The 19,781-nt window shown below is 32.3% G+C and overlaps 3 protein-coding genes across 4 annotated transcripts; 2 read left to right on the top strand and 1 right to left on the bottom strand.

Moving 5' to 3' along the window:
- Positions 1-211: 211 nt before the first annotated feature.
- Positions 212-12,077, top strand: LOC123686375 (anillin). The gene is made up of 18 exons (XM_045626455.1): positions 212-411; positions 466-631; positions 688-882; positions 982-1,148; positions 1,266-1,325; positions 4,843-5,640; positions 5,936-6,137; positions 6,197-6,371; positions 7,779-7,866; positions 7,916-8,053; positions 8,108-8,290; positions 8,379-8,486; positions 8,561-8,681; positions 8,766-8,933; positions 9,754-10,154; positions 10,935-11,129; positions 11,353-11,525; positions 11,786-12,077. Exons 1-18 carry the CDS (start codon positions 394-396, stop codon positions 11,883-11,885), a joined length of 3,456 nt encoding a protein of 1,151 aa, XP_045482411.1. The 5' UTR covers positions 212-393; the 3' UTR covers positions 11,886-12,077.
- Positions 12,078-13,012: 935 nt separating this feature from the next.
- Positions 13,013-14,653, bottom strand: LOC123683626 (probable glucosamine 6-phosphate N-acetyltransferase). 2 transcript variants are annotated; one of them, XM_045622614.1, is made up of 4 exons: positions 14,405-14,653; positions 13,896-14,112; positions 13,653-13,842; positions 13,013-13,580 (listed from the first exon to the last, which is right to left on the bottom strand). In XM_045622614.1, the coding sequence occupies exons 1-4, from the start codon at positions 14,420-14,422 to the stop codon at positions 13,388-13,390; spliced, it is 618 nt and encodes a 205-aa protein (XP_045478570.1). In that variant the 5' UTR covers positions 14,423-14,653; the 3' UTR covers positions 13,013-13,387. The 2 variants fall into 2 exon arrangements, with proteins under 2 accessions (XP_045478570.1, XP_045478571.1); XM_045622615.1 differs by having other exon boundaries at positions 13,013-13,565.
- A 1,757-nt stretch (positions 14,654-16,410) lies between these two features.
- LOC123683652 (peroxiredoxin 1-like) lies at positions 16,411-17,215 on the top strand. The gene has a single exon (XM_045622616.1). The coding sequence runs from the start codon at positions 16,512-16,514 to the stop codon at positions 17,097-17,099; it is 588 nt and encodes a 195-aa protein (XP_045478572.1). The 5' UTR covers positions 16,411-16,511; the 3' UTR covers positions 17,100-17,215.
- Positions 17,216-19,781: the final 2,566 nt, after the last annotated feature.

Raw genomic sequence — 19,781 nt, 5'->3', positions numbered from 1 at the left:
TGATCAGATATGTCAACAACATAGAAAACAATATTATATTGAAGAAATTCTAAAATTATCAAATGAAAACAACTTCTATTCTCCCTTTTTCAATTGTTGATATAGGAAGAAACTGCTGTTTTCATATTCTGAATATAATTGAATGAATTCTTGTAGATAAGATTTTTCAAAAACATGTATTACAGCGCCACCACCACCACCACAACCGTCATTTCAAATAAGATTCGTTGAAACTTGAAACGGTCACTGAAATCTGAAAACGTTGTATGACAATATAAGCCAAACCAAACAATATTTATTTATAATTAGTTTTCAAGAAGTATTTTGTAGTTTTACTACACAAAGGATCGATTGCAATAGTGTTTATTTATAAGCTATTACTTATTTTGTAATATGGATCCATTTACAGAGGTGAGCAAATATTCGTTATTAATTTCTAAACATTAACAACATTGTATTCTCAAGAGTATTTTGTCACGAGCAAGAAACAGGAAAAATTTACTAACAAATCCTAATGAAGAATTAAATAAAGATGAAATCGAGGATCCACAGTCTAAAGTATTAACTGAACAAAATGTGAATCCTAATTCATTAATAAAATCACCTTCAAGCGGAAACAAATCTAGTCAAGGTAAAAAAGAATCATTTTCTCTTCAGAATTATTCTTATAAATCAAACATTTACTAGGTTCTCAGAAAACTAAAACACTGTGTTTTCAAAAAGAAAACCTCAATATGGAGATTAAAGTTACATCTTCAGATGATGTAAGGGTAGAAGTTGAATTTGAAGAATCATCAGATTCAGAAGAGACCAAGTCTGGTGGTGCTGGACTCCGTAAAAATGTTAAGGATAGATTGAAAAGACTTGGAAAGCTCTATGCAGGTAATTTTTACATTAACCGATTTTTTGTAATACCTCAGCTTTGAAACTCTATTCATAGAAATAATGTAATTGAGTTTTTCAAAATTGTTTCATTTTTAGGTGGCGATGATGCTAACTTGTCCTCCCCAATACACAGAACTGAAGAAAAATTTATGTCGGAGTGTAAATCTAATAAAGTACCGGAAACAAAAAAGGTTGATGGAAAATTTCGTAAAGGCCTAGAAAACTTGGCGAAAGAGATGAATTGTTGGGAGGATGAAATTAAGGTAAACAAAATTAATTCAGAGATTTAGCACTTGAGTTATTGTCAAGTGTATTTAATTAAGATGAAAGATGTGTTCAATTTAGAATATCATCTTTACAACAGTTTATATTGATTTCAGACAGCCTCCAAGAAAGAAAAAGAACCATTAAAATGGGACAAATCTGTTCTAGACTCTTTGGTAAGATTTTTTTTTCTACATAGTTCTCTAAATGTTACTTTTTTTGATATGTTCAAAATTTTGAGTCATTTTTATTTTGATCAATTTTGAAATAGTACTGTTAATTTTCACTTGATTATAATACCATGAAATGGCTAAGTCGAACTCTATAGTGGTAATTTATGTAATTTAAAGAAAATATTTTGATGATATGGAAAATATGCATCTTCGGAAAACATCAATATCCATAACTTTTAAACAGCAATTGATTTACCTTTATTGAAGAAATCGACTTCTTAGTTCTATTAAAGCATTTCCAATTATGTATGATTGTTCATTTTACATGTTCAAATTTTCTTTAGTGCTGTTCTAGGAAAGCAAAATTAGTAATAAAAAATGAAAATAACTAATAATTATAGATAATACTTCCTTCAGACTAAGAAGTTAAGTTTGGTCAATATTTGTTACATAGTTCAAGGCAGGCGCGGATCCTGGGGGGGGGGGAACTGAGGGAACGTTCTTTTTCAAAGGATTTCATCACCTATTGAATTGGATCGAAAGTAATACCTCAATCCTTTGAACACTGTTTAAGAAGTAAAAGATTTTTTTGGTGAATCAAGCGATTGAGTTTTGCTTTAAATCTACATGTCTATATGGCTGTTTTTCATATCGATGTACACATTCTTGTAATTTTTAAATTAACTTTTTTGATAAGATATCTGTTCAAAACTGATCTAATTTAATTTTTTTGTCCGAGAAAATTGTTTTTCAACATTCAGTAAATCTATTGCTTTGCCATACTTTTGTAGAAATAGTCTTAAGAGACAATTCATTTGATTTTTTAGATTGATTCTTCTTCTTAAACTTTTAATAATGAGTGTACAGACCACCTTTCTAGCAGTATTATTCCTTAAATCATGAAATCTTACCTTTGTGTCCTCTCTTATCGTTAGTGTGTTTGTGTTGCGGAAAAGTTCTGAATAACATTAATATTTTAATGGAATTCAAAATGCATGTGATGCATTCAAGTGATACATAATTTCAGAGGTTTTACAATTCTATTTATGACTGTGTTCAAAAATTTTTGTTTTGTATTCCCATGTTGGAACTGATTACTGAAGAGAATTGAGTAGTTGAGTTTCTGAATGAATTTTAATTAATAAAATGATCAGATTGCCTACCGTTTATTTTAAATTAGTTATCAGATTACTGATAATATATGTATCTATTTATTTTATTTCGTGTTCAATATTTTCAATGATGAAGTCTGTTAAATTATATGTAGTGTTTTCTAATTCAATATCAATATTTGAGAAAATTAATTTATGTGTGAAATAGTTCAGATGTTCTTCAGTTTTTAAATTCTTTATTTGAATACAATTTGTACTATACAGAACAGAAGGTAATTTTCTTTGTGAACAGCATGTCTTTAGTGTCTCTAACATAAAACATAAACACTCTTCATGTTTTATAAAATATCCTAATATGGTAAAGAAATTATTGAAAGAAAATACATATGTATATAATGTGGAAAGACTAACGAGGGGATTATTATTATTTGAACTGGGGTCGTTTTGCTTCGGTAAGCCTTCCGGGAACTGCGACCATGCAGATCTTTTGTTCACTACCCTACTCATTCATAGAAACCCAGGGAGGTCGTCAACGACGTTAATAAAATTGACAACCTCCCTAGGGGCCTTGGCCGTTACCTCTCTGGTATCCAGGACCGGCTTGCCCATGTGAATGGTTCTTAGGCCAACCAGCTCCGGACACTTGCATATCAAGTGTTCAGCCGTTTCTACTTCCGATCCACAAAGCTTGCAAATCTCGTCTGCTGACTTTCCCATACGGTACAAATGATGTTTGTACCGACAGTGCCCCGTCAGCAGTCCCACCATCACTCTACTCGCGACAGCTTCAGGAGCTTTTTGGTGTAAGTAGGTGAAATCTTCACGAATTTCTTTGCCTGAGCAAGTCTAGGAGTGTTAGTCCAGTGGATTGTCCTACTGTTCAACTCCCATAGCTCGACCGCAGCTTTGTATTGGTCTTTTCCTATCCCACAGAAAGGCTCAGGTCCAGCAGGTCTTAACCTTGATGCACTTTTTGCAAGTTCATCCGCTCTTTCATTTCCTTCTACCCCACAGTGCCCTGGTACCCATAGTATAGTCACCTTATTTCCTCTGGCCAGTTGCTTTATGGTGTTACGGCACTCCCAAGTCAGCAGAGACCCCTGACAGCACGATTCCAGGGATCTCAGCGTGGTTTGGCTGTTCGTGGTGATGTAGATATGCTCCCCCTTGAGGTTCACTCCTGGGCGCATACATAAACAGCCATTATCTCAGTCTGTAGAATCGAGGGCTTTAGAGATTCTCAGTCTAGGTCCATATATCCCAATGCCGGTGCCCTTCTCCGTTTTTGATCCATCTGTAAACCATATGGATGACTTTTTGTCCAGACGATTTATGAGACTTATTGCACTATGACGGTCATTTATAACCGTTTCAAAGGGCGTTTCAAAATCGTAGGTGGTTGGCATAATATCTGATGGTTTTGCGAGGAGGTTTGAATCTAGTTGATTCAGTATCCTCATATGTCCAACCCAGTTTCCAGGAAGGAGCTTTCCATTAAGGGAAATTCTTATTGCATCGAGCAGGCTACATTTCCTCACATGTAGGTGTAAGGGAGGCAAGTCTAGTATGACCTCCGTGGGAGCTGTGCGCATAGCTCCTGTGACACCAATACACGCCAGCCTTTGCAGTTTCTGCAACCTGATGCGTGTGGTGAACTCCTCGGTTTTTGTCCACCATGCTAGAGATGCATAGGTGACAATAGGGCGTACCACCGCTGTGTATAACCACAGTACCATTTTCGGTTTCACTCCCCATGTAACGAGGGGATTGTTCATAAATCAAAGAAAATTAATAAGGATATACCCTCGAGGAGAAATGCTAACTGCAGATACGTGTTTCGGGCTTTCGGCCCTCATCAGTACGGTGAAAAAGTGTTAGGATGAGCAACACTCGGTTTTTTGTTGTTTTCTTCAAGTGTTGCTCATCCTAACACATTTCACTGTACTGATGAGGGCCGAAAGCCCGAAACACGTGTCTACGGTCAGCAATTCTCCTGAAGGGTATGTCCTTATTCATTTTCCTTGCATTGTATACATATATCATATAATTACCTCAAATATTTATATTGAATTAGAAAACTATGCATAAATACCACCAGAAATAAAGTATATAAGAACAAAAAAAAACTTTAATATTAAGCTTAAGTTGTACCTGAAAGATTTATTTTGTTAAGTTCAACTTTGTTGTTGTTTTGAATATTATATAGTATTATTTTTTTGTATATTGTTAAATAGGCCTTATCACCAGCACTTGTACTGTATTAGAGGTCAAGAATAAAGAAGTAAATAAATAAAATAAAAAAAAATACATTATATCACTACAGTATGAATCTAATTGCTTAATTAATAATTGTATTAAATCTTCGTTTTTTTTGCTATAATTTCAAACTAGTTTTATTTCTTTCATAGGAGTCTCAAGGATTTCAAAGGAAAACTAAAGAATCCAAATTGGTGTTTAATTATGCTGAAATTGAAAAAACGGATACAGAAAAAGAAAAAAATTCTAAAGAAGAAAAAAAAATTCCTAAAAATATAGAGAAGACAAATTTGAAAAGTTTTCCGAAAAATGAAGTTGCAAAGAATGAAAACAAATTTGATTTCAGTCAGAAAAAAGCAATCACTCAAGATCCTTCTTCATTATCAATTTCTGAGAGGAAAGCTTTGTTCGAGAGGAATCAGGGAGAAGTGTTGTTACCAAAAGCACCTTTTGCCATGTCTATTCCTTTGAATGAGAAAAGTAACAATAAATCGAGCGATATGAATAAAACTAACAAAGTGCAAATTTCCAATGCCAAATCAAAGACGAAAGATGTGACAGAAAATTTAATTACTTTGGAGAATGTTAAATTAAAAAAAGTGAAGACAAATGATGATTCACCTGCAAAAACTAAAAATATCGATAATTCATGGAAGCCTGCTGTCAAATCAGTTACAAAAAAATTAAATGTACCAACAACAGTTGATTGTACTAGCAGGTCAAAAAGAACTGCAACTACAGTGAATAATAATAATTCTTTCAATAACGGTGAAAATTCAGACCAAAACCCATCACAAGTAGCAGTTCATCAGTCAGGTGGTATTGCAAGTACTATGGAAGCTCTATTCAAAAAAAAGGATACAATTTCTGAAAAACAAATCCAAAATCAAATCAAGGAACAGAGAATGAAAGAAATGGAGGTACTCATGAACAGATTCAAACGAAAAGAGGTAAGGGGCTCTTTCATTTTTACCAAAATCAATAGCTCATGCTCATTTATATCAATATTACAATATATGTATTTATATCATATATAAAAAATACCCTGAAATATTACTCAATTCTTGAAATCTACTCATTTCAAAACATCAACTGAAAATATTTCAATGGGGCTCAGAAATATTTCAAAGCTCAAATAATTAGTGACAATGATAAATTGAAATGAGGAATTATGAAATTTCCTTATTGTGAAAATTGTAGAAAATGGAATGTTCTAATAATTTTTGTAACAATTTACAATTTTAGGTTCAGGAGGAGGTAATCGAAGAAGAAGATGAAGAAATAATTAGTGAAGACAACAGCGTAAATGAGGAAAACAAAGTGTCTCACTCTCCAGTTCAGAAAGTCATTAATACGAATTCAAATATGGATTCCCCAATGTTAAAGAGATTGAATGAAGACAACTCAGTTAATGTGTCTCCAAGTCCTAGAAGAAGTGGAGGCAAACGTAAGTATCAATAAGAAGTTGTAAAAGTTATGAATTATCAATATTATAATATATTATAGGGTCTTCAGTTAGTCCTAGGGTAGCTGCAGTTTTGGAAGATGTGAAGAGAATTAAGGTATCCCCTGCAAAACCTGGTCGAATCTATCCAAGTTTATCTGATATAGAGGCTTCAAAAGAAACAACGGAGACAGAACCAGAGGACGGTTTAGAAGATTCCTCAGCTGAAAATAGCAGGTATTTATTGTTTTTTGTTTATTTTTTGCTTCATTAAGCCTCTCATTTCGTCTCCATCATTGATTATGTTCATTAGATCCCTAGTAAAACATATTTCAGATAAAATATCTTACTAAATAATAATTGTATTACTAATTTTACTTTAATAATAATCATTGTATGACAGACCTCTGCTCCAAAATGAAGCATAAAATGGTTGATATTTTTATTCTGGAATCATCTTTATCATTATGTCCTCTATCATAATTCCATTATATTTAACTTGTACATCTGAAAAAAGCAGAAGAAACTGATGTGCCTGTACATTTCATAATTTCTTGTGAAAATTAGCGTGGGAGATAAGATAAAATTAACAGAACAAGAATATACAGTTTTTAAAACTTCTGTCTGTCTATATTCTGTAATTTGCTGAAGTATTGCATGGTGTTTGTTTTTATTGGAGTTTTCACAGTTTGATTAGGGTTCCTTTCATGCAACATTAGGCATTGTTTTATTGAAAACGAATGGAACTAAAAAATCATTTAACAATAGTCTTCTACGCGGACTCAAACTACATAATTTGAAACGCAGAACAATATCAAAGAAGTCATAGGAAGTTTAAATTTTAAAGCTGCAGTGTTGAGTAAATTTGATTTTTGGAATTAGGGTTTTTTTTACACTGCTTGCAGTATGAGTAAATAGGCTGATATCGTCACGTAAGGAAAATTCAATATGCCTCTGCAGGGGACCTTATCTCTCTTCCTTTCTTTTTTTTTTCTGTTATATACGTGTGGGTATGCTCGCATGTATCAATATTCGAAGAGGAAGTATTGTCCACGACCAGTAGTATAAGGATATGTCCACAGTGTTCAACAGCCTCTCGCTTTATGGTGGAACACTAGAGTAACTAGATCAGTTAAAACTGCTCCCCAAACCTGTAAAGAGTGGTGGTCTTGGAGTATCACTGGTCGTAACATTTTGCTGCTTTTTCCAAATCCCGATTCATTTCATTTGTTTTCATGGAGATATCTTTTGAGGATTGTACTTTCACATATGGTCCATTTTAAAATAAATGGATACCAAATTCTCAATAGGTGTGACTCATGTCATTGCTAAAATTAATACACTTTACCACAATCTTTTTATAACCGCCTTTCTTGCCGTGACGAAAATACACTAAAATATTCAATAGAAATCACTTTCTAGTTGACAAAATAACATCAGCCCATCCCAACCAAATGAAAAATTTATATAATAATAATCTTTCAATCATTTGACCAATATTGACTCTCATGAGATTGTAGATTTTTCAAAAACTTCAACTCGTATGATATTATGGTTTTCACTAGGCAATGATGAAAATGTCTCCAGATCAATTCATTTGTTAATTTTTAAGAATATTCATCATATTAATTTCATATTATTTAGTATTGCTAGTTATTCTGGAGTGGCGGAGACTAGTTTTGGAAAAGAAATCTTGGACGCTGTCTGTAAAAATCAAACCCCTTTGAAAAGAGTAAGTTCAATATCCAAAGTTTTTTCCATTGTTATGAAGACTTTTCCAGGCCATTTTTGATGATAGTACAGCTAGTGATGTATCTGACGTTCTTGGAGATATGGATGACTATTTAGATGAAGCACTAGAATATGACAAAGAGAAGGAAAGCATGGGACCAACACCCCCAAAATTAGCCAAATCGAAAGTATTGAATTAATCACTGAATTAATGAATTTTCAATAATACTGATTTATTTCAGGATATATCATTTCCTTCCCATTCTTTCCATTATAAAGATTATTCACCAGACGTGAATCGTTTCAAATCGCCAGTAAAATGCAAAGTATCCGTTGAACAGTCTAAACCTGTTCAAGTTGCTGATGGTGAAGGAGAACTTCCTTTGACATATACTGTTAGTTTTTATAGAAAACAAACAAATAATGTAAGTTATTAAATTGAATTCTAAAATATGCAATTTGAGTATTTATGAAATTTAATTAATGCTACATATCAATATATCGTTTCCATAGATGGCATCAGCATCACCAATGAAAATTGTATCAAGACAAGAAGATTCATGTCCTGAACCAGATAAACAACACGAAATTTTAGCAAAAATAAAATTTTTGCAGACTGAAGTAAGCTTCATCTTGATATAATAGTATGATATAAACATATAGTGAATTGGTTATCTTAAAGAAGTAATTTCCAGGTTCAAAGGTTGCAAATAATAATTTCGCAAACAAGTCAGGCTCTAAATCTGTGTAATAACACTTTGGAATTTATGGGTTCTACCGAACAAGTTGAAGCTGAAAAGGTCCTTTTAGTATCCAGTAAGTTCACATTTGAATATGTAATTCTGAAAACAAAAATGTGATAATTTCTTGAATTTATATTCTTAATTGTTACAATTCCAGCTCATCGTAGGCAAGCAGCTTTAAATGAAATCCAAAGACTTAAGGTAGAGGAAAGTTTAAGGCCCCAAAATCATAATAGTCATGATATCCCTATAGAAAAAGGCACCCTGACAATATCAGAAATTGTATTACCTCTCAAAAAAGATTATGTGAGAGCCCTTGCAGCTGGTAAGTTTTTTTTCGATTTGGATTTATTAATTTTGAAATTGTTGATCCAATTTACATCTATTCCATTCTGCAGGTCCTAAGTTCATAAAAAAATTCTTGAAATAATCTTAAGTAATATTCACGATTTTAAAATAGTCTCCCTTTATAAATACATGCAATAAAGTAATATTGTGGAATTTGGAATGTGCTTGTAAACTTTTAATTTCAAAAGATCAACAGAAAGTGTAGTTTAGGTTTTTGTTTTTAACTTTCATTAAATGAAAATTATATTGGTATTTCAGGTATTTTTTTAGACTGGTCCTCATAAATTCCGAAAGTAATGGAAGAATAATTTCATTATTATGAGGTATCTTTATAAATTTCTCATTGAGTCTTTTGATACTAGATTATTTTGATATTTCATCTCTGATAAAGCATCTCATTCAATGGGTTTTTTCAGGGTTTTTGGATGTTCATTCTTGCTCTTTTTCCTGTCATTATTCCTTTCAGTGTAGTGAGGCTGTAGATGAAATTAATAATACAACACTCTGTATTTCGTAATGTAGTTGTAATGAGCATCAAGTTCACTATAGAATTCAAATAGAATAAATACAAATACATATATTGAAATCAAGATAATAGCGTGAGATATAAAAAGTAATATTGGGGAATATATAAATTTTGTGACACTTTCGAAAATATTTAGATTGATGATTTATAGAATAATGGAGTAACTTCTATAAAATTTTTCTTAAACAATTTGCAAGATTTCATTTTTCTTTGATAAACTTTATTGTACTATTTCTTTTCAACATACTAGATTGAAAATATTTGTTTTCAGCTGGAGGAAAAGGGCATCATGTGATTTGTTTGGTGAAATCTGCGGAAGAAGTAGTTGCATCTAAGCTTGTTTCAACTGTTGCAACAAATATTAAAGATCCCTGCTATGAATTGACAATTCCTGGTTCCATTTTACTTAAAAACATCTATAATGATTCAACTATTACCTTCGAGGTGTATTGTTTACAAGCTCAAGAAGAAATTCTTCCTCATGAGGTGAAGTACCATATCAAGAAAAGCAAAGCAACGCCAAAAAAATCGAAACAAGACTCCTTGTTGTCAAGACCCATAAAAGAATCACCTGGTGGTCCTCAAGCTGTACGGTCTCCTTCTTTTGCCCTGATGGGTTATGTTGTTTTTTCTGTTCACAAAATGAACAGAAAATCTTGGAGTTTGAACAACGTAAGTAAAGATAAAACATATTGGCAAATTTGGCTTTATCATTTTGCTTCCAAAAGCACTGATTTTAGAGGCAACATTGTTATCACTTTCAGGCCTCTGATTTCAAAATTTGCACTCGTAAATTACTTTTCATACCATTCTCAACAACTGTGGAGTATGCATTACGTACTCAAAAGAGAAATCCACCAGGAACTCAATATTTCTGGATTGGACTTCATTGATTTTATTGAAAAGTGCTCCTTTGAAATTATAACTTCTCTATAGATAATAGTTTTACAAGACGAAATAACTTACTATGGTGGAATGCTACAGAGGAAGAGGAAGTATAGTGCTATTCATATTAGCAATGTCATGATGTCATTGCTAGAATGTCAAAACAATCCTTTTATTGCTTACAAAAAAAAATTTTTGAAATTCTCTTCCAAAAAATTCATTGTATACTGAAAGATTAATCATTATTCATTCAAATTCTTATTAAATCAATATATTATATAAATGCAAATTTTATTACAAATGAAATAATTACTCACAATGGGAATAAGTCATGAACACAACAAAGAGGTAACAACATAAACTTTAGAAATTTTTCGATTTTATGTGTGTTTCCAAAGTGGATACAGTTGGTATTTCAGAGTTTTCATCCGGGACGTCATGCCATTGCTAAATAAATTTACTCTATACCTATTAGCAGAGTTTTTGAATTTATTAGTTGCATCTAATACATAAATTTGGTCTTATATCCAAAGAAACTCAACAATTCATATAATTCCTTTTTTGCAGACACCTTCAATGAGCCCACTGGAAGGATCAGTTGAAATGATTGTTTCTTGTGAATTAATAACAAGTGTGGAATACCGTGGATTTTTGACAATGTTTGAAGATATTTCTGGTTTTGGCGCTTGGCATAGAAGATGGTGTCTTCTAAAGGGAGATTCACTCAGCTATTGGAAGTATCCTGATGATGAAAAAAGAATTGTAGGTTCATGTTACTCCATAGGATACAAACTTTGGAAGAATCAATAAATTATCTCATTTGAATTCCACCAAATTTTCTTGTTTAATGGAAATAAACACATCAAAACATGCAATTACTAATATTGAAGTTTAGGAAGCAACAGTTACAAATGAAATCTACTGATTAATTGGTTTCCGAATAAATTGAACTGCCATAATTATTACAAATTTTCTGTTCTTACAGCCCCCTATCAATTCTATCGATCTGAAGAGTTGCATCAATAAAGAAATAGGTCCTGTCAGCAGAGATATTTGTGCAAGACTTCACACATTTTTGATAGAAACTGAAAGAGAACCCCTTCCCGAAGACAAAGAAACATTGACTACAATTTGTAAAAAAAATAAAACAATCATCAGGTGAGTTCCATAAAATAAAATGCAGCATATTATTTACCTTCATTTCAAAAATTTTATAAAGAGAATGCCATTTAAAAACAACAAAACAATCATTTCTCAACTTTTATCAAGGTGTTTTTCACCTTTTGAAGATAGGTGTTCTGTATTTTCAAGATTCAAAATATTGTGGTAGAGAGTAGAAATTTCTTTATTTTAACTTTCGATTTGTACTTTATTCTATTCATTTATTCATAATTTTATAATTATTGAAAAAATTTTAGGCACCTTCTATCAGCAGATACAAAAGAAGAAAGGATAAAATGGTGCTCACAATTTAATACAATTTTGTTAGCAAACAAAATTTGTGGAAATAATCAATAAGAATTTGTAAAAAAGATGCTATATATACCCATTATATATTAATTGATATGTGTATAGTTAAAGATATTATTTTATCTTAAAGTTTTAAACATTATATGATTATTATATTTTTTATTACATGATTTGATACTAATAAGAATGCTTTGCCCACTTGTATTCTTACAGTTTATAATAAAAATGTTGATAATTTCAGACAAGGTTATTTTTTCACTATTATTATTACCTATTTCCCAAAGTATTCTGACTTACTAAACTGTTATGTGAAAGGAGCAATTTTTTGAATTCGGTTCCTTCAAGAAGAACTACTAGAAAAAAGTTCTGGAGGAAAAAAGTAAGCACTGATCCAGAAAAAATATCACCCTATAGATTGCATTTGGAATTGACATATCAATTCCAAATGTTTTAATCTCTAATTTGCAGTATCTATACTAAAAATTTCAGTTAAATACAAACTTCCAGATCCTATCAGAAAAGACCCCAAAAAAAATCAAAATTGAACTAACCGTTTGTGGGTACATGTTTATGGGACTTTTTTTAATTATCTTTGGAATCTCTAATTTCTTTTGTACCTTCAATTTAGGGAACACTCTGTATGAACAATTAATTGAATAGAAAGAGCTAGAGATGGTTGGTATCCTTTTGTATTTACAAGTTTTTCAATATTAGCTTTAGTTTCACTTGGTCCACATCTCAGTTGAAAAACCACTCTCAATCTAAATGTGGTGGCAAAGGGCATTTTTGGTTTCTATTAGGATATTCAGCACTAACTTTTGGCCAAAATGTGCTAAGATCTTAATTTTGAAATTCTACTGTGTAAGTAGTATTCTTGTGAAGTCCAAGAAATTATACTTCGGCTGCCACTTCCTCTTCAATGATGTTCTCATTGCCAATTTTTATTTTCAAGTTGGGTTTTTAATTCGATTAGGTACTGCTTATAAGGTTCTACGTTACCTCCACAGAATAGCTGTTGGTTACCCCGCAGGGGTAATTACCTCCAGGTTCAGTGCCCAGGCAATAGATCCATAAGGCCTACAAGCTTTAACTAAACCTAATGACTTTTATCAGTCTGTTTTGAGTCCAAAGACTCTGTTGGAAACAAAAAAAGATCCAAAAAATAAACAATAATAAATTTTTTCAATGTTTATTCATAATACCACAGAATTATAATACTTAACATATGTAGTAAAAACAACATCATAATGAAAACTCAAAGAATTACATGCTAATGCACAAACAAAAAATCTAACTAATACCAGGGACCGTATTCTCGACAAGTGATCTTTCAAAACGTATACGTACTTTCAGTGCACTGAACACTGTATGTATACGTTTTGAAAGATCACTTATCGAGAATACGGTCCCAGTCTTCAGTTCCACACCATAGAGAACAAGAAGAAAATAATTTTCACACCTACTTTAAACTCTAAGATGTTTGAAACTGAAAACATTACGAAAGGAATTTATAGTTTGGATTTAGTGTTAGGTGCATTAGCGGCTAATTGTCAAAAGATCTTCTGCCCCTCTGGTGGTGTTTCATAACGAATTACCATTGAATTAGCATTTCCAGGTTCCAATTTGTACCCAATAGATTTGTAAAACGGAATGAGCTTATCTTTACAGTCCAAGGACATTTTGTAGCATCCAAGTTTTTTTGAAAGTAGCGATACTGTTAGAACAATTCTGGAATGAAACATCCTTTCAATCTCGATTAAAATATAATAAGAATTCTTTGTACGTAACGTTTATAATATGTCTGTCTTTACTCACAATTTTCCTAGTTGTTTGCCCCTGTAAGTAGTATTGACTACCACATCTTCTAATCTTGCTCTCAAAGCACATTCATGAATAAATTTAAATTCCGTAACCAAAGTTGCTGCACCTATTATTTTATTATTTCGTGTATCCTCAATGACTGTCACATAATATCCTCCACCTCTCTGCATAGCATAAAACTGATCTGAAAATTTAAGATTTATAGAATACATTTTTTATTGCATTTCATATTTTTACTTGTGAATTTTTCTTTGTTGACATTTCCTACAGTGGTCAATTGGGACAAAAGGTCTAAATACCCATTATTAAAATCTTCGAGTTGAAGTGGACGTACCAGAAGCCAATTTTCACCTGTATTTTCATTGGTGATAGGGGGTGACATACATCCTTTCACGGAATCCCAATCCAAATTTTTGAGTAAATTTGGATCGAAAAGGTTGATGCCAGAGGAAATCTGTATAATCAAGATGCTTATAAAACCATCTAATAGAGATTACATTGGAGACTATTATTTTTAAATAATGCAATTTGTCCATAGCTCAATCTGATAATTTAAATTTAAAATTCAATTTCAATTAAAAGAGTATTTTTTAAGCAACAAACAAAACAAAGACCTAACCTATCAACATATGTTACAGTAATTATAACAGAAGGTATTTGATGTCTATAACAAACTGATGAACTCATAATTATTTTCATATATATATTCAACTAGAGGGTAATAAAAGATTTTATTAATCACTCACCCTATTAATACCACCCATTCTAGTAGCGTAATAGAACTCCCTCAAATATCTTGTTCAGTCCAATTTTTTCGAAGTAGTGAAAGTTGATTCTCAATACCTTCACCTTGAAAGACCACTTCTTTAAATATATGAAAATTGCGCTTGTTTAAAAGTTAGCAGTTTTTATTTTAAAATTTGCAATAACTCGAAAAATAGCTGACGAACTACAATACCTACTAAAAATTATAGGTATATGACGTAGTTTCAAATCTGATAATTTCTAGATTCTAGATACGGTACTAAGCAAGCGGAAGATAATATATTACTTACAGCAAATTGTTACACAAGGTTCACTTTTTTTCTTTCTTTTTAAGAAAAATATTCAAAATTACTTCAAGAAACAATGAATTTTATCTTATGGGGTTTAATCTGCTACGTTCATGCAATAGGTATCAGATATTTAATTTTCGCAATATTTGAACATGAAGCAAATTCTCACATTCAGAATAAAAAACCACAATAATTGTTTCGCCACAACAAACAGTCATTAGGTAATGACCGAATTAATCAATCAAATATCTATTATTTATTTATATTAGGTAAATAGGCAAAGACTAACTGTAGTCTGTGATATAGGATTGTTACCCTCAAACTGTCTACAATTGAGTTTTTTCTTGTTGGGAATCTCAAAATGAGGAACTTCGTATACCTGAATGAGTTTTTGAAAATCTAACGGGAAACCCTTAAAACATTTTCCCGTAATAAAGGTTGCATAACAACATTTTTTATTTTTACTGGATTTTGGGAAGAGAATAGGTATCCAAAATAGATATTTCATTGAAACAAGTATGATTCTATATCGAATAGTAGGTATTTTTCGAAATATTGCCGCAATTTGTCATCATCGGTCGAAAAATGTCAATTGCAAGTTCACTCTTAGTTTATTTTTGAATTAGGTACCTCTCAAATAATTCGATAAACCTTTCATTTTAGGTACTTATTGTATATTGAACCTAAAACGTAGTATGAATATTTTGGCGGTAAAAGATAATAATTCGTATAAAGCTAAATTTAAAAAAACTTAAGGCTATTTTATGTAGGAATTGTTATCTGAATTTGTTAATGACTGGAGAATTATATGTTCAAAAATTTAATTCCCCAAGCAGCAATATTATTATACGCCGCTGAACTCAAGGACTCGCTGTGGCCGTAGTACGTACACAGAATTACGTGGATCCAATCATTCCAATTCATTGATATGAGAAAATCAAGAAGAGAGGCGCGGTCAGAATAACCGGGAATGGTATATGTTAATGCGCATAACCCCACGTTGCCATTATCAAATTCTGATCAGAAATTAAGGTATAAAAATGAAAGGGTTGTGACATTGTAAATTTTACGTTTAAAAAGGGCTGAATTTCCGTACTTTTGAAAAAGAGGACATACAGCGGATTCTGTAGTGTATACTTCACTTTTAGGATAGGTTCATATATCACGTGATACTTTTACCTAAAAAATTGTGACCCTTGAAAGTGGTTTTTTACTTAGGTACCTACTTCATATCTATGATGCAAGCGCGGATTCCGGGGGGAACTGAGGAAACGTTCCCCCCCTAAATGGCTCAGGCCATCACTAGAATTTGACATACTAAGGCTAAAATCATTACAAGATCAGCAAAGATTTAATTTGACTCAAATTCTGAAACGAAGATGTTGAAAGTACCGATACGGAATACAATTTCCCAAAATACCAGTACCTTTTGGCTTTAGAATATCTAAATTTATATTATGCTTTTGAATTTTTCATCTTCTACTTATTATGGATTGCGAATACAATCGAATCTCAATAATCTTTCTCGAATGTTTCAAAATGAAGTCCAATAAGCTCTAGCTAGAAGAATGATTCATTTGTACTGGTTGAGGTTGAATGAAGAGAGTTGTATCTATGACCTTCCCTGAATTTCCGTGGAGTAAAATTGATAAAAAAGTGGCAACGTTGCCCTACTCCAATCGCAGCTGCGGAACCGGCATAACTATAACAAGAACAGCGCGGTTATTTTGCATCCAGAAGTTCTAGAAGCACGAAGTGATTCTAATCGTTTTATACACGTGTAAGATTCAAGTTCAAGATGCCTGTACCAAGTCTCCAAAAACCAGCTCCAGTATTCAAGGGCCCTGCTGTTGTCGATGGGTTATTCAAAGACATTAGTTTGGCAGATTACAAAGGTCAGTACGTGGTACTGTTTTTCTACCCACTGGATTTCACCTTTGTGTGTCCAACTGAAATCATCGCATTTTCCGATCGTTTCGAAGAATTCAAGAAAATCAATACTGCCGTTGTGGGATGTTCAACCGACAGTCATTTCTCCCATTTGGCATGGGTAAATACTCCCAGGAAACAAGGTGGTTTGGGACCAATGAAAATTCCTCTCTTGGCTGATAAATCCGGCAAGATCTCAAGAGATTACGGTGTCCTTGATGAAGAATCTGGTATCCCGTTCAGAGGTCTCTTTATCATCGATGGAAAAGGAACCCTGAGACAAATCACAATCAACGATTTGCCAGTAGGAAGAAGTGTCGACGAGGCTTTGAGGTTGGTACAGGCTTTCCAATTCACTGATGAACATGGTGAAGTTTGCCCAGCCGGGTGGACCCCAGGAAAAAAGACCATGAAACCGGATGTCAAGGAATCTAAGAACTACTTCGCCGACAGTTAAATTAGAAGTCTGATATTTAATCTTTACATTATGTATTTGTTTATGTATTGAAAATAGTGATTTTCATTCGTTTATTTAGTTGTTAAAAAAATTCTCAATAAACCATTTATTTTTTATATTATTGTTTCGTTTCCCTGTCAAAATTATATTTTGGAGTGAAATTCAATTGTTTCTTGGTACCTTCATTATGTTGCCATTCTAATTAAATTAGTTACTATGAATTGATTTAATTTATGTTGAATAGATTACTCTTTCATTCATGAAAGGAAAGCATCTACCTATAATTTGAATTCTACATTGTAACCTTGAGTAATTATTCAGAATTGGATTTGAATTGTCATTGTTTTTAATGAGGAAGTACCTACAGCTGATCGCTAATTGTTTCAACCAGTTGGGTAATGTGGTGTAAATTGATTTCTAAGAAAGAATCAGCGATATTCCTATCAAATTTTTACAAAGTCAACATTCGCAGTTAGTGCTGATTCAAAAAGATAATCTTCATTATAATTATGGTTTCGATGCTAGTATAATGGTGGTTTTTCTGGCATGAACATTTTGAATGATCCATACATTTTCATTATAATGTTGGTTGATGAAAGAATTAGAATTCTTGAAACAATATAAATCTTTTATCACTAAAAGTGATAAAATTATTCGTCAACGTTACTCATTTAGGAATTTTCTGGAGCTATTTCATGACCGTTTCACCACGAATGATTGGTGGTTTGATAGTGACGATATATGCATGAATGGCGATAATTTATAAATTTGAATGAGTGAAATCTTTTGAAGTGCTGAATCATGGTATTCAGTGATCTCATATTTGCCATTCGATAAGTATAATTATCACAAAAATAGCCAAATTCTACACAATGCTCAGTTTATTTTCTGCCATATCTTTATTGAATATCTCAACTCATATGGAGAAAATCTGATAATGAGGTTACGATTGTGTTCCGAGTTTTTAATGAATGTTTAAAGAATTTACAAAACCTTATGTACAATGCTCTTTTTATTGCGTTGGACGATTGACTGACGAATTTTGGATTATTCCAAGGCGTATATACAAGGGGCGGTAAAGAGGGCTTTAGTCCAGGGTAGCTACATATTATTACCTATGATTGACATTGAGCATATGGTAGAAAATTTTGGTGTTCTTAATAAAATTTTCTACGTTTAATTGATGAAAATGAGGAAAGCACTAACGTAAATTCAGGTGCTTTTGAGCGCTGCTTGTGCTATTGGAGACTGCTTAACTGATCTATATATCGCTAATCGGAAAGAAAAGTGATACATCTCAAAATATTGAATTTCTAGATTCTTCCATTGAATAACTAACCGATATATGGTGCATGTGTGACTTTCACGTGACGATTTTCTAGTGAAAACTTCAACTATTTTGGAGTAATTCAATGGAAGAATCTAGAAATTCAAGATTTTTGAGATGTGACACTTTCCTTTCGGATCAGTGATATGTGATATCCAAGGATGCGATTGGCGCTTGAATGAATGAGAGCTCAAAAGCTCATGATTACATGTTTAGTGTTTTCCCCATTTTGTTTTTCAATATTTTCTCAAATTTTTTATGATTCTGATTACCTTCGTGATCAACAAGGAATTTTGCATAAAGCTTGAAACAAGGCCGTAGAAATGGGGGGGGACTGGAAGGTAATTAATAATAAGTTTTGGTAATCGAAAAACTTTGTTTAAGACGTTTACTCATATCTCTAATATAAGAAATAAAGGTTTGATAACACAGTTTGAACCAAAAATCACTCGAAATAATAGCATTTTTTTGATTCGAATGTTCATACTAGCCTATTGTTCCTATATTGGAGCTACGAAGAAAAATGAAAAATTCCTTGAATCATGTTAAGAATAGAATGTCCTATACAAATGCAAATGCTTTGTTTTCGAGATAAACGATGTTTCTTGAAGTCCCACTTTTTTGCGATGTACCTAATCATCGAATGATTATAATTGATCTTTTCTGCAGATTGGGTAAATAACTATCAAAACATAATTAATTATTTATTCATCGCAGCTCACTGGATCTTATAATAATTTGAATTTTCCTGAGGGTTACTGAAGAATTGTTTGACAAGAACTGACAAGAAACCTTAAAGTGTAGGTAGTACACTGGACCACAGTTTCTTTTCACATTTTTCTAAATTACCAGTGTTTCACCAAAAAAAAGTTATGGTGGAAAGAAGCGGGCATTCTTCCAGAAAAAATATCACTCTGTAGATTTGCATTCAAAATTAGCATATCACATGATGAAAACTTTAAATTGGAATATCTATGCCAAATTTACGTTAAAAAGCTTATGAAGGGAAGGTGCTTTGAGAAAAAAAACTTGAACTTTAACATTTGTATCTCGAACTGCAGTATTAAAAATTTATGAGGTAAATGATACAAAAAACCTAAAACAAAGGATAAGTGTACACGAATGCAAAAATCACAGACGGCAAAACAAGGGGGACGCCGACAAAGCGGGTTGATAAAGGAAAATAAGAAACCTCGGACATAGACGTGCTCGTAGTGCAATAAAAGTAAATCATTTTAAAAGCGATAACTAACTCATAACCCGTTTTTGTTGACGTGTCGATTTTAAAGAAAAGTAAAAAGAGTATTGGTTCATTTCATGGAAAAATTTTCCTTCTTCATCTTTAAGAGAATTCT

This window comes from Harmonia axyridis, chromosome 1 (genome assembly GCF_914767665.1).
Source record: "Harmonia axyridis chromosome 1, icHarAxyr1.1, whole genome shotgun sequence".
Taxonomy (NCBI): Eukaryota; Metazoa; Arthropoda; class Insecta; order Coleoptera; family Coccinellidae; genus Harmonia; species Harmonia axyridis.
The sequence above is the reverse complement of the archived record's forward strand: the minus strand, read 5'-3'. Positions and strand labels throughout refer to the sequence as shown.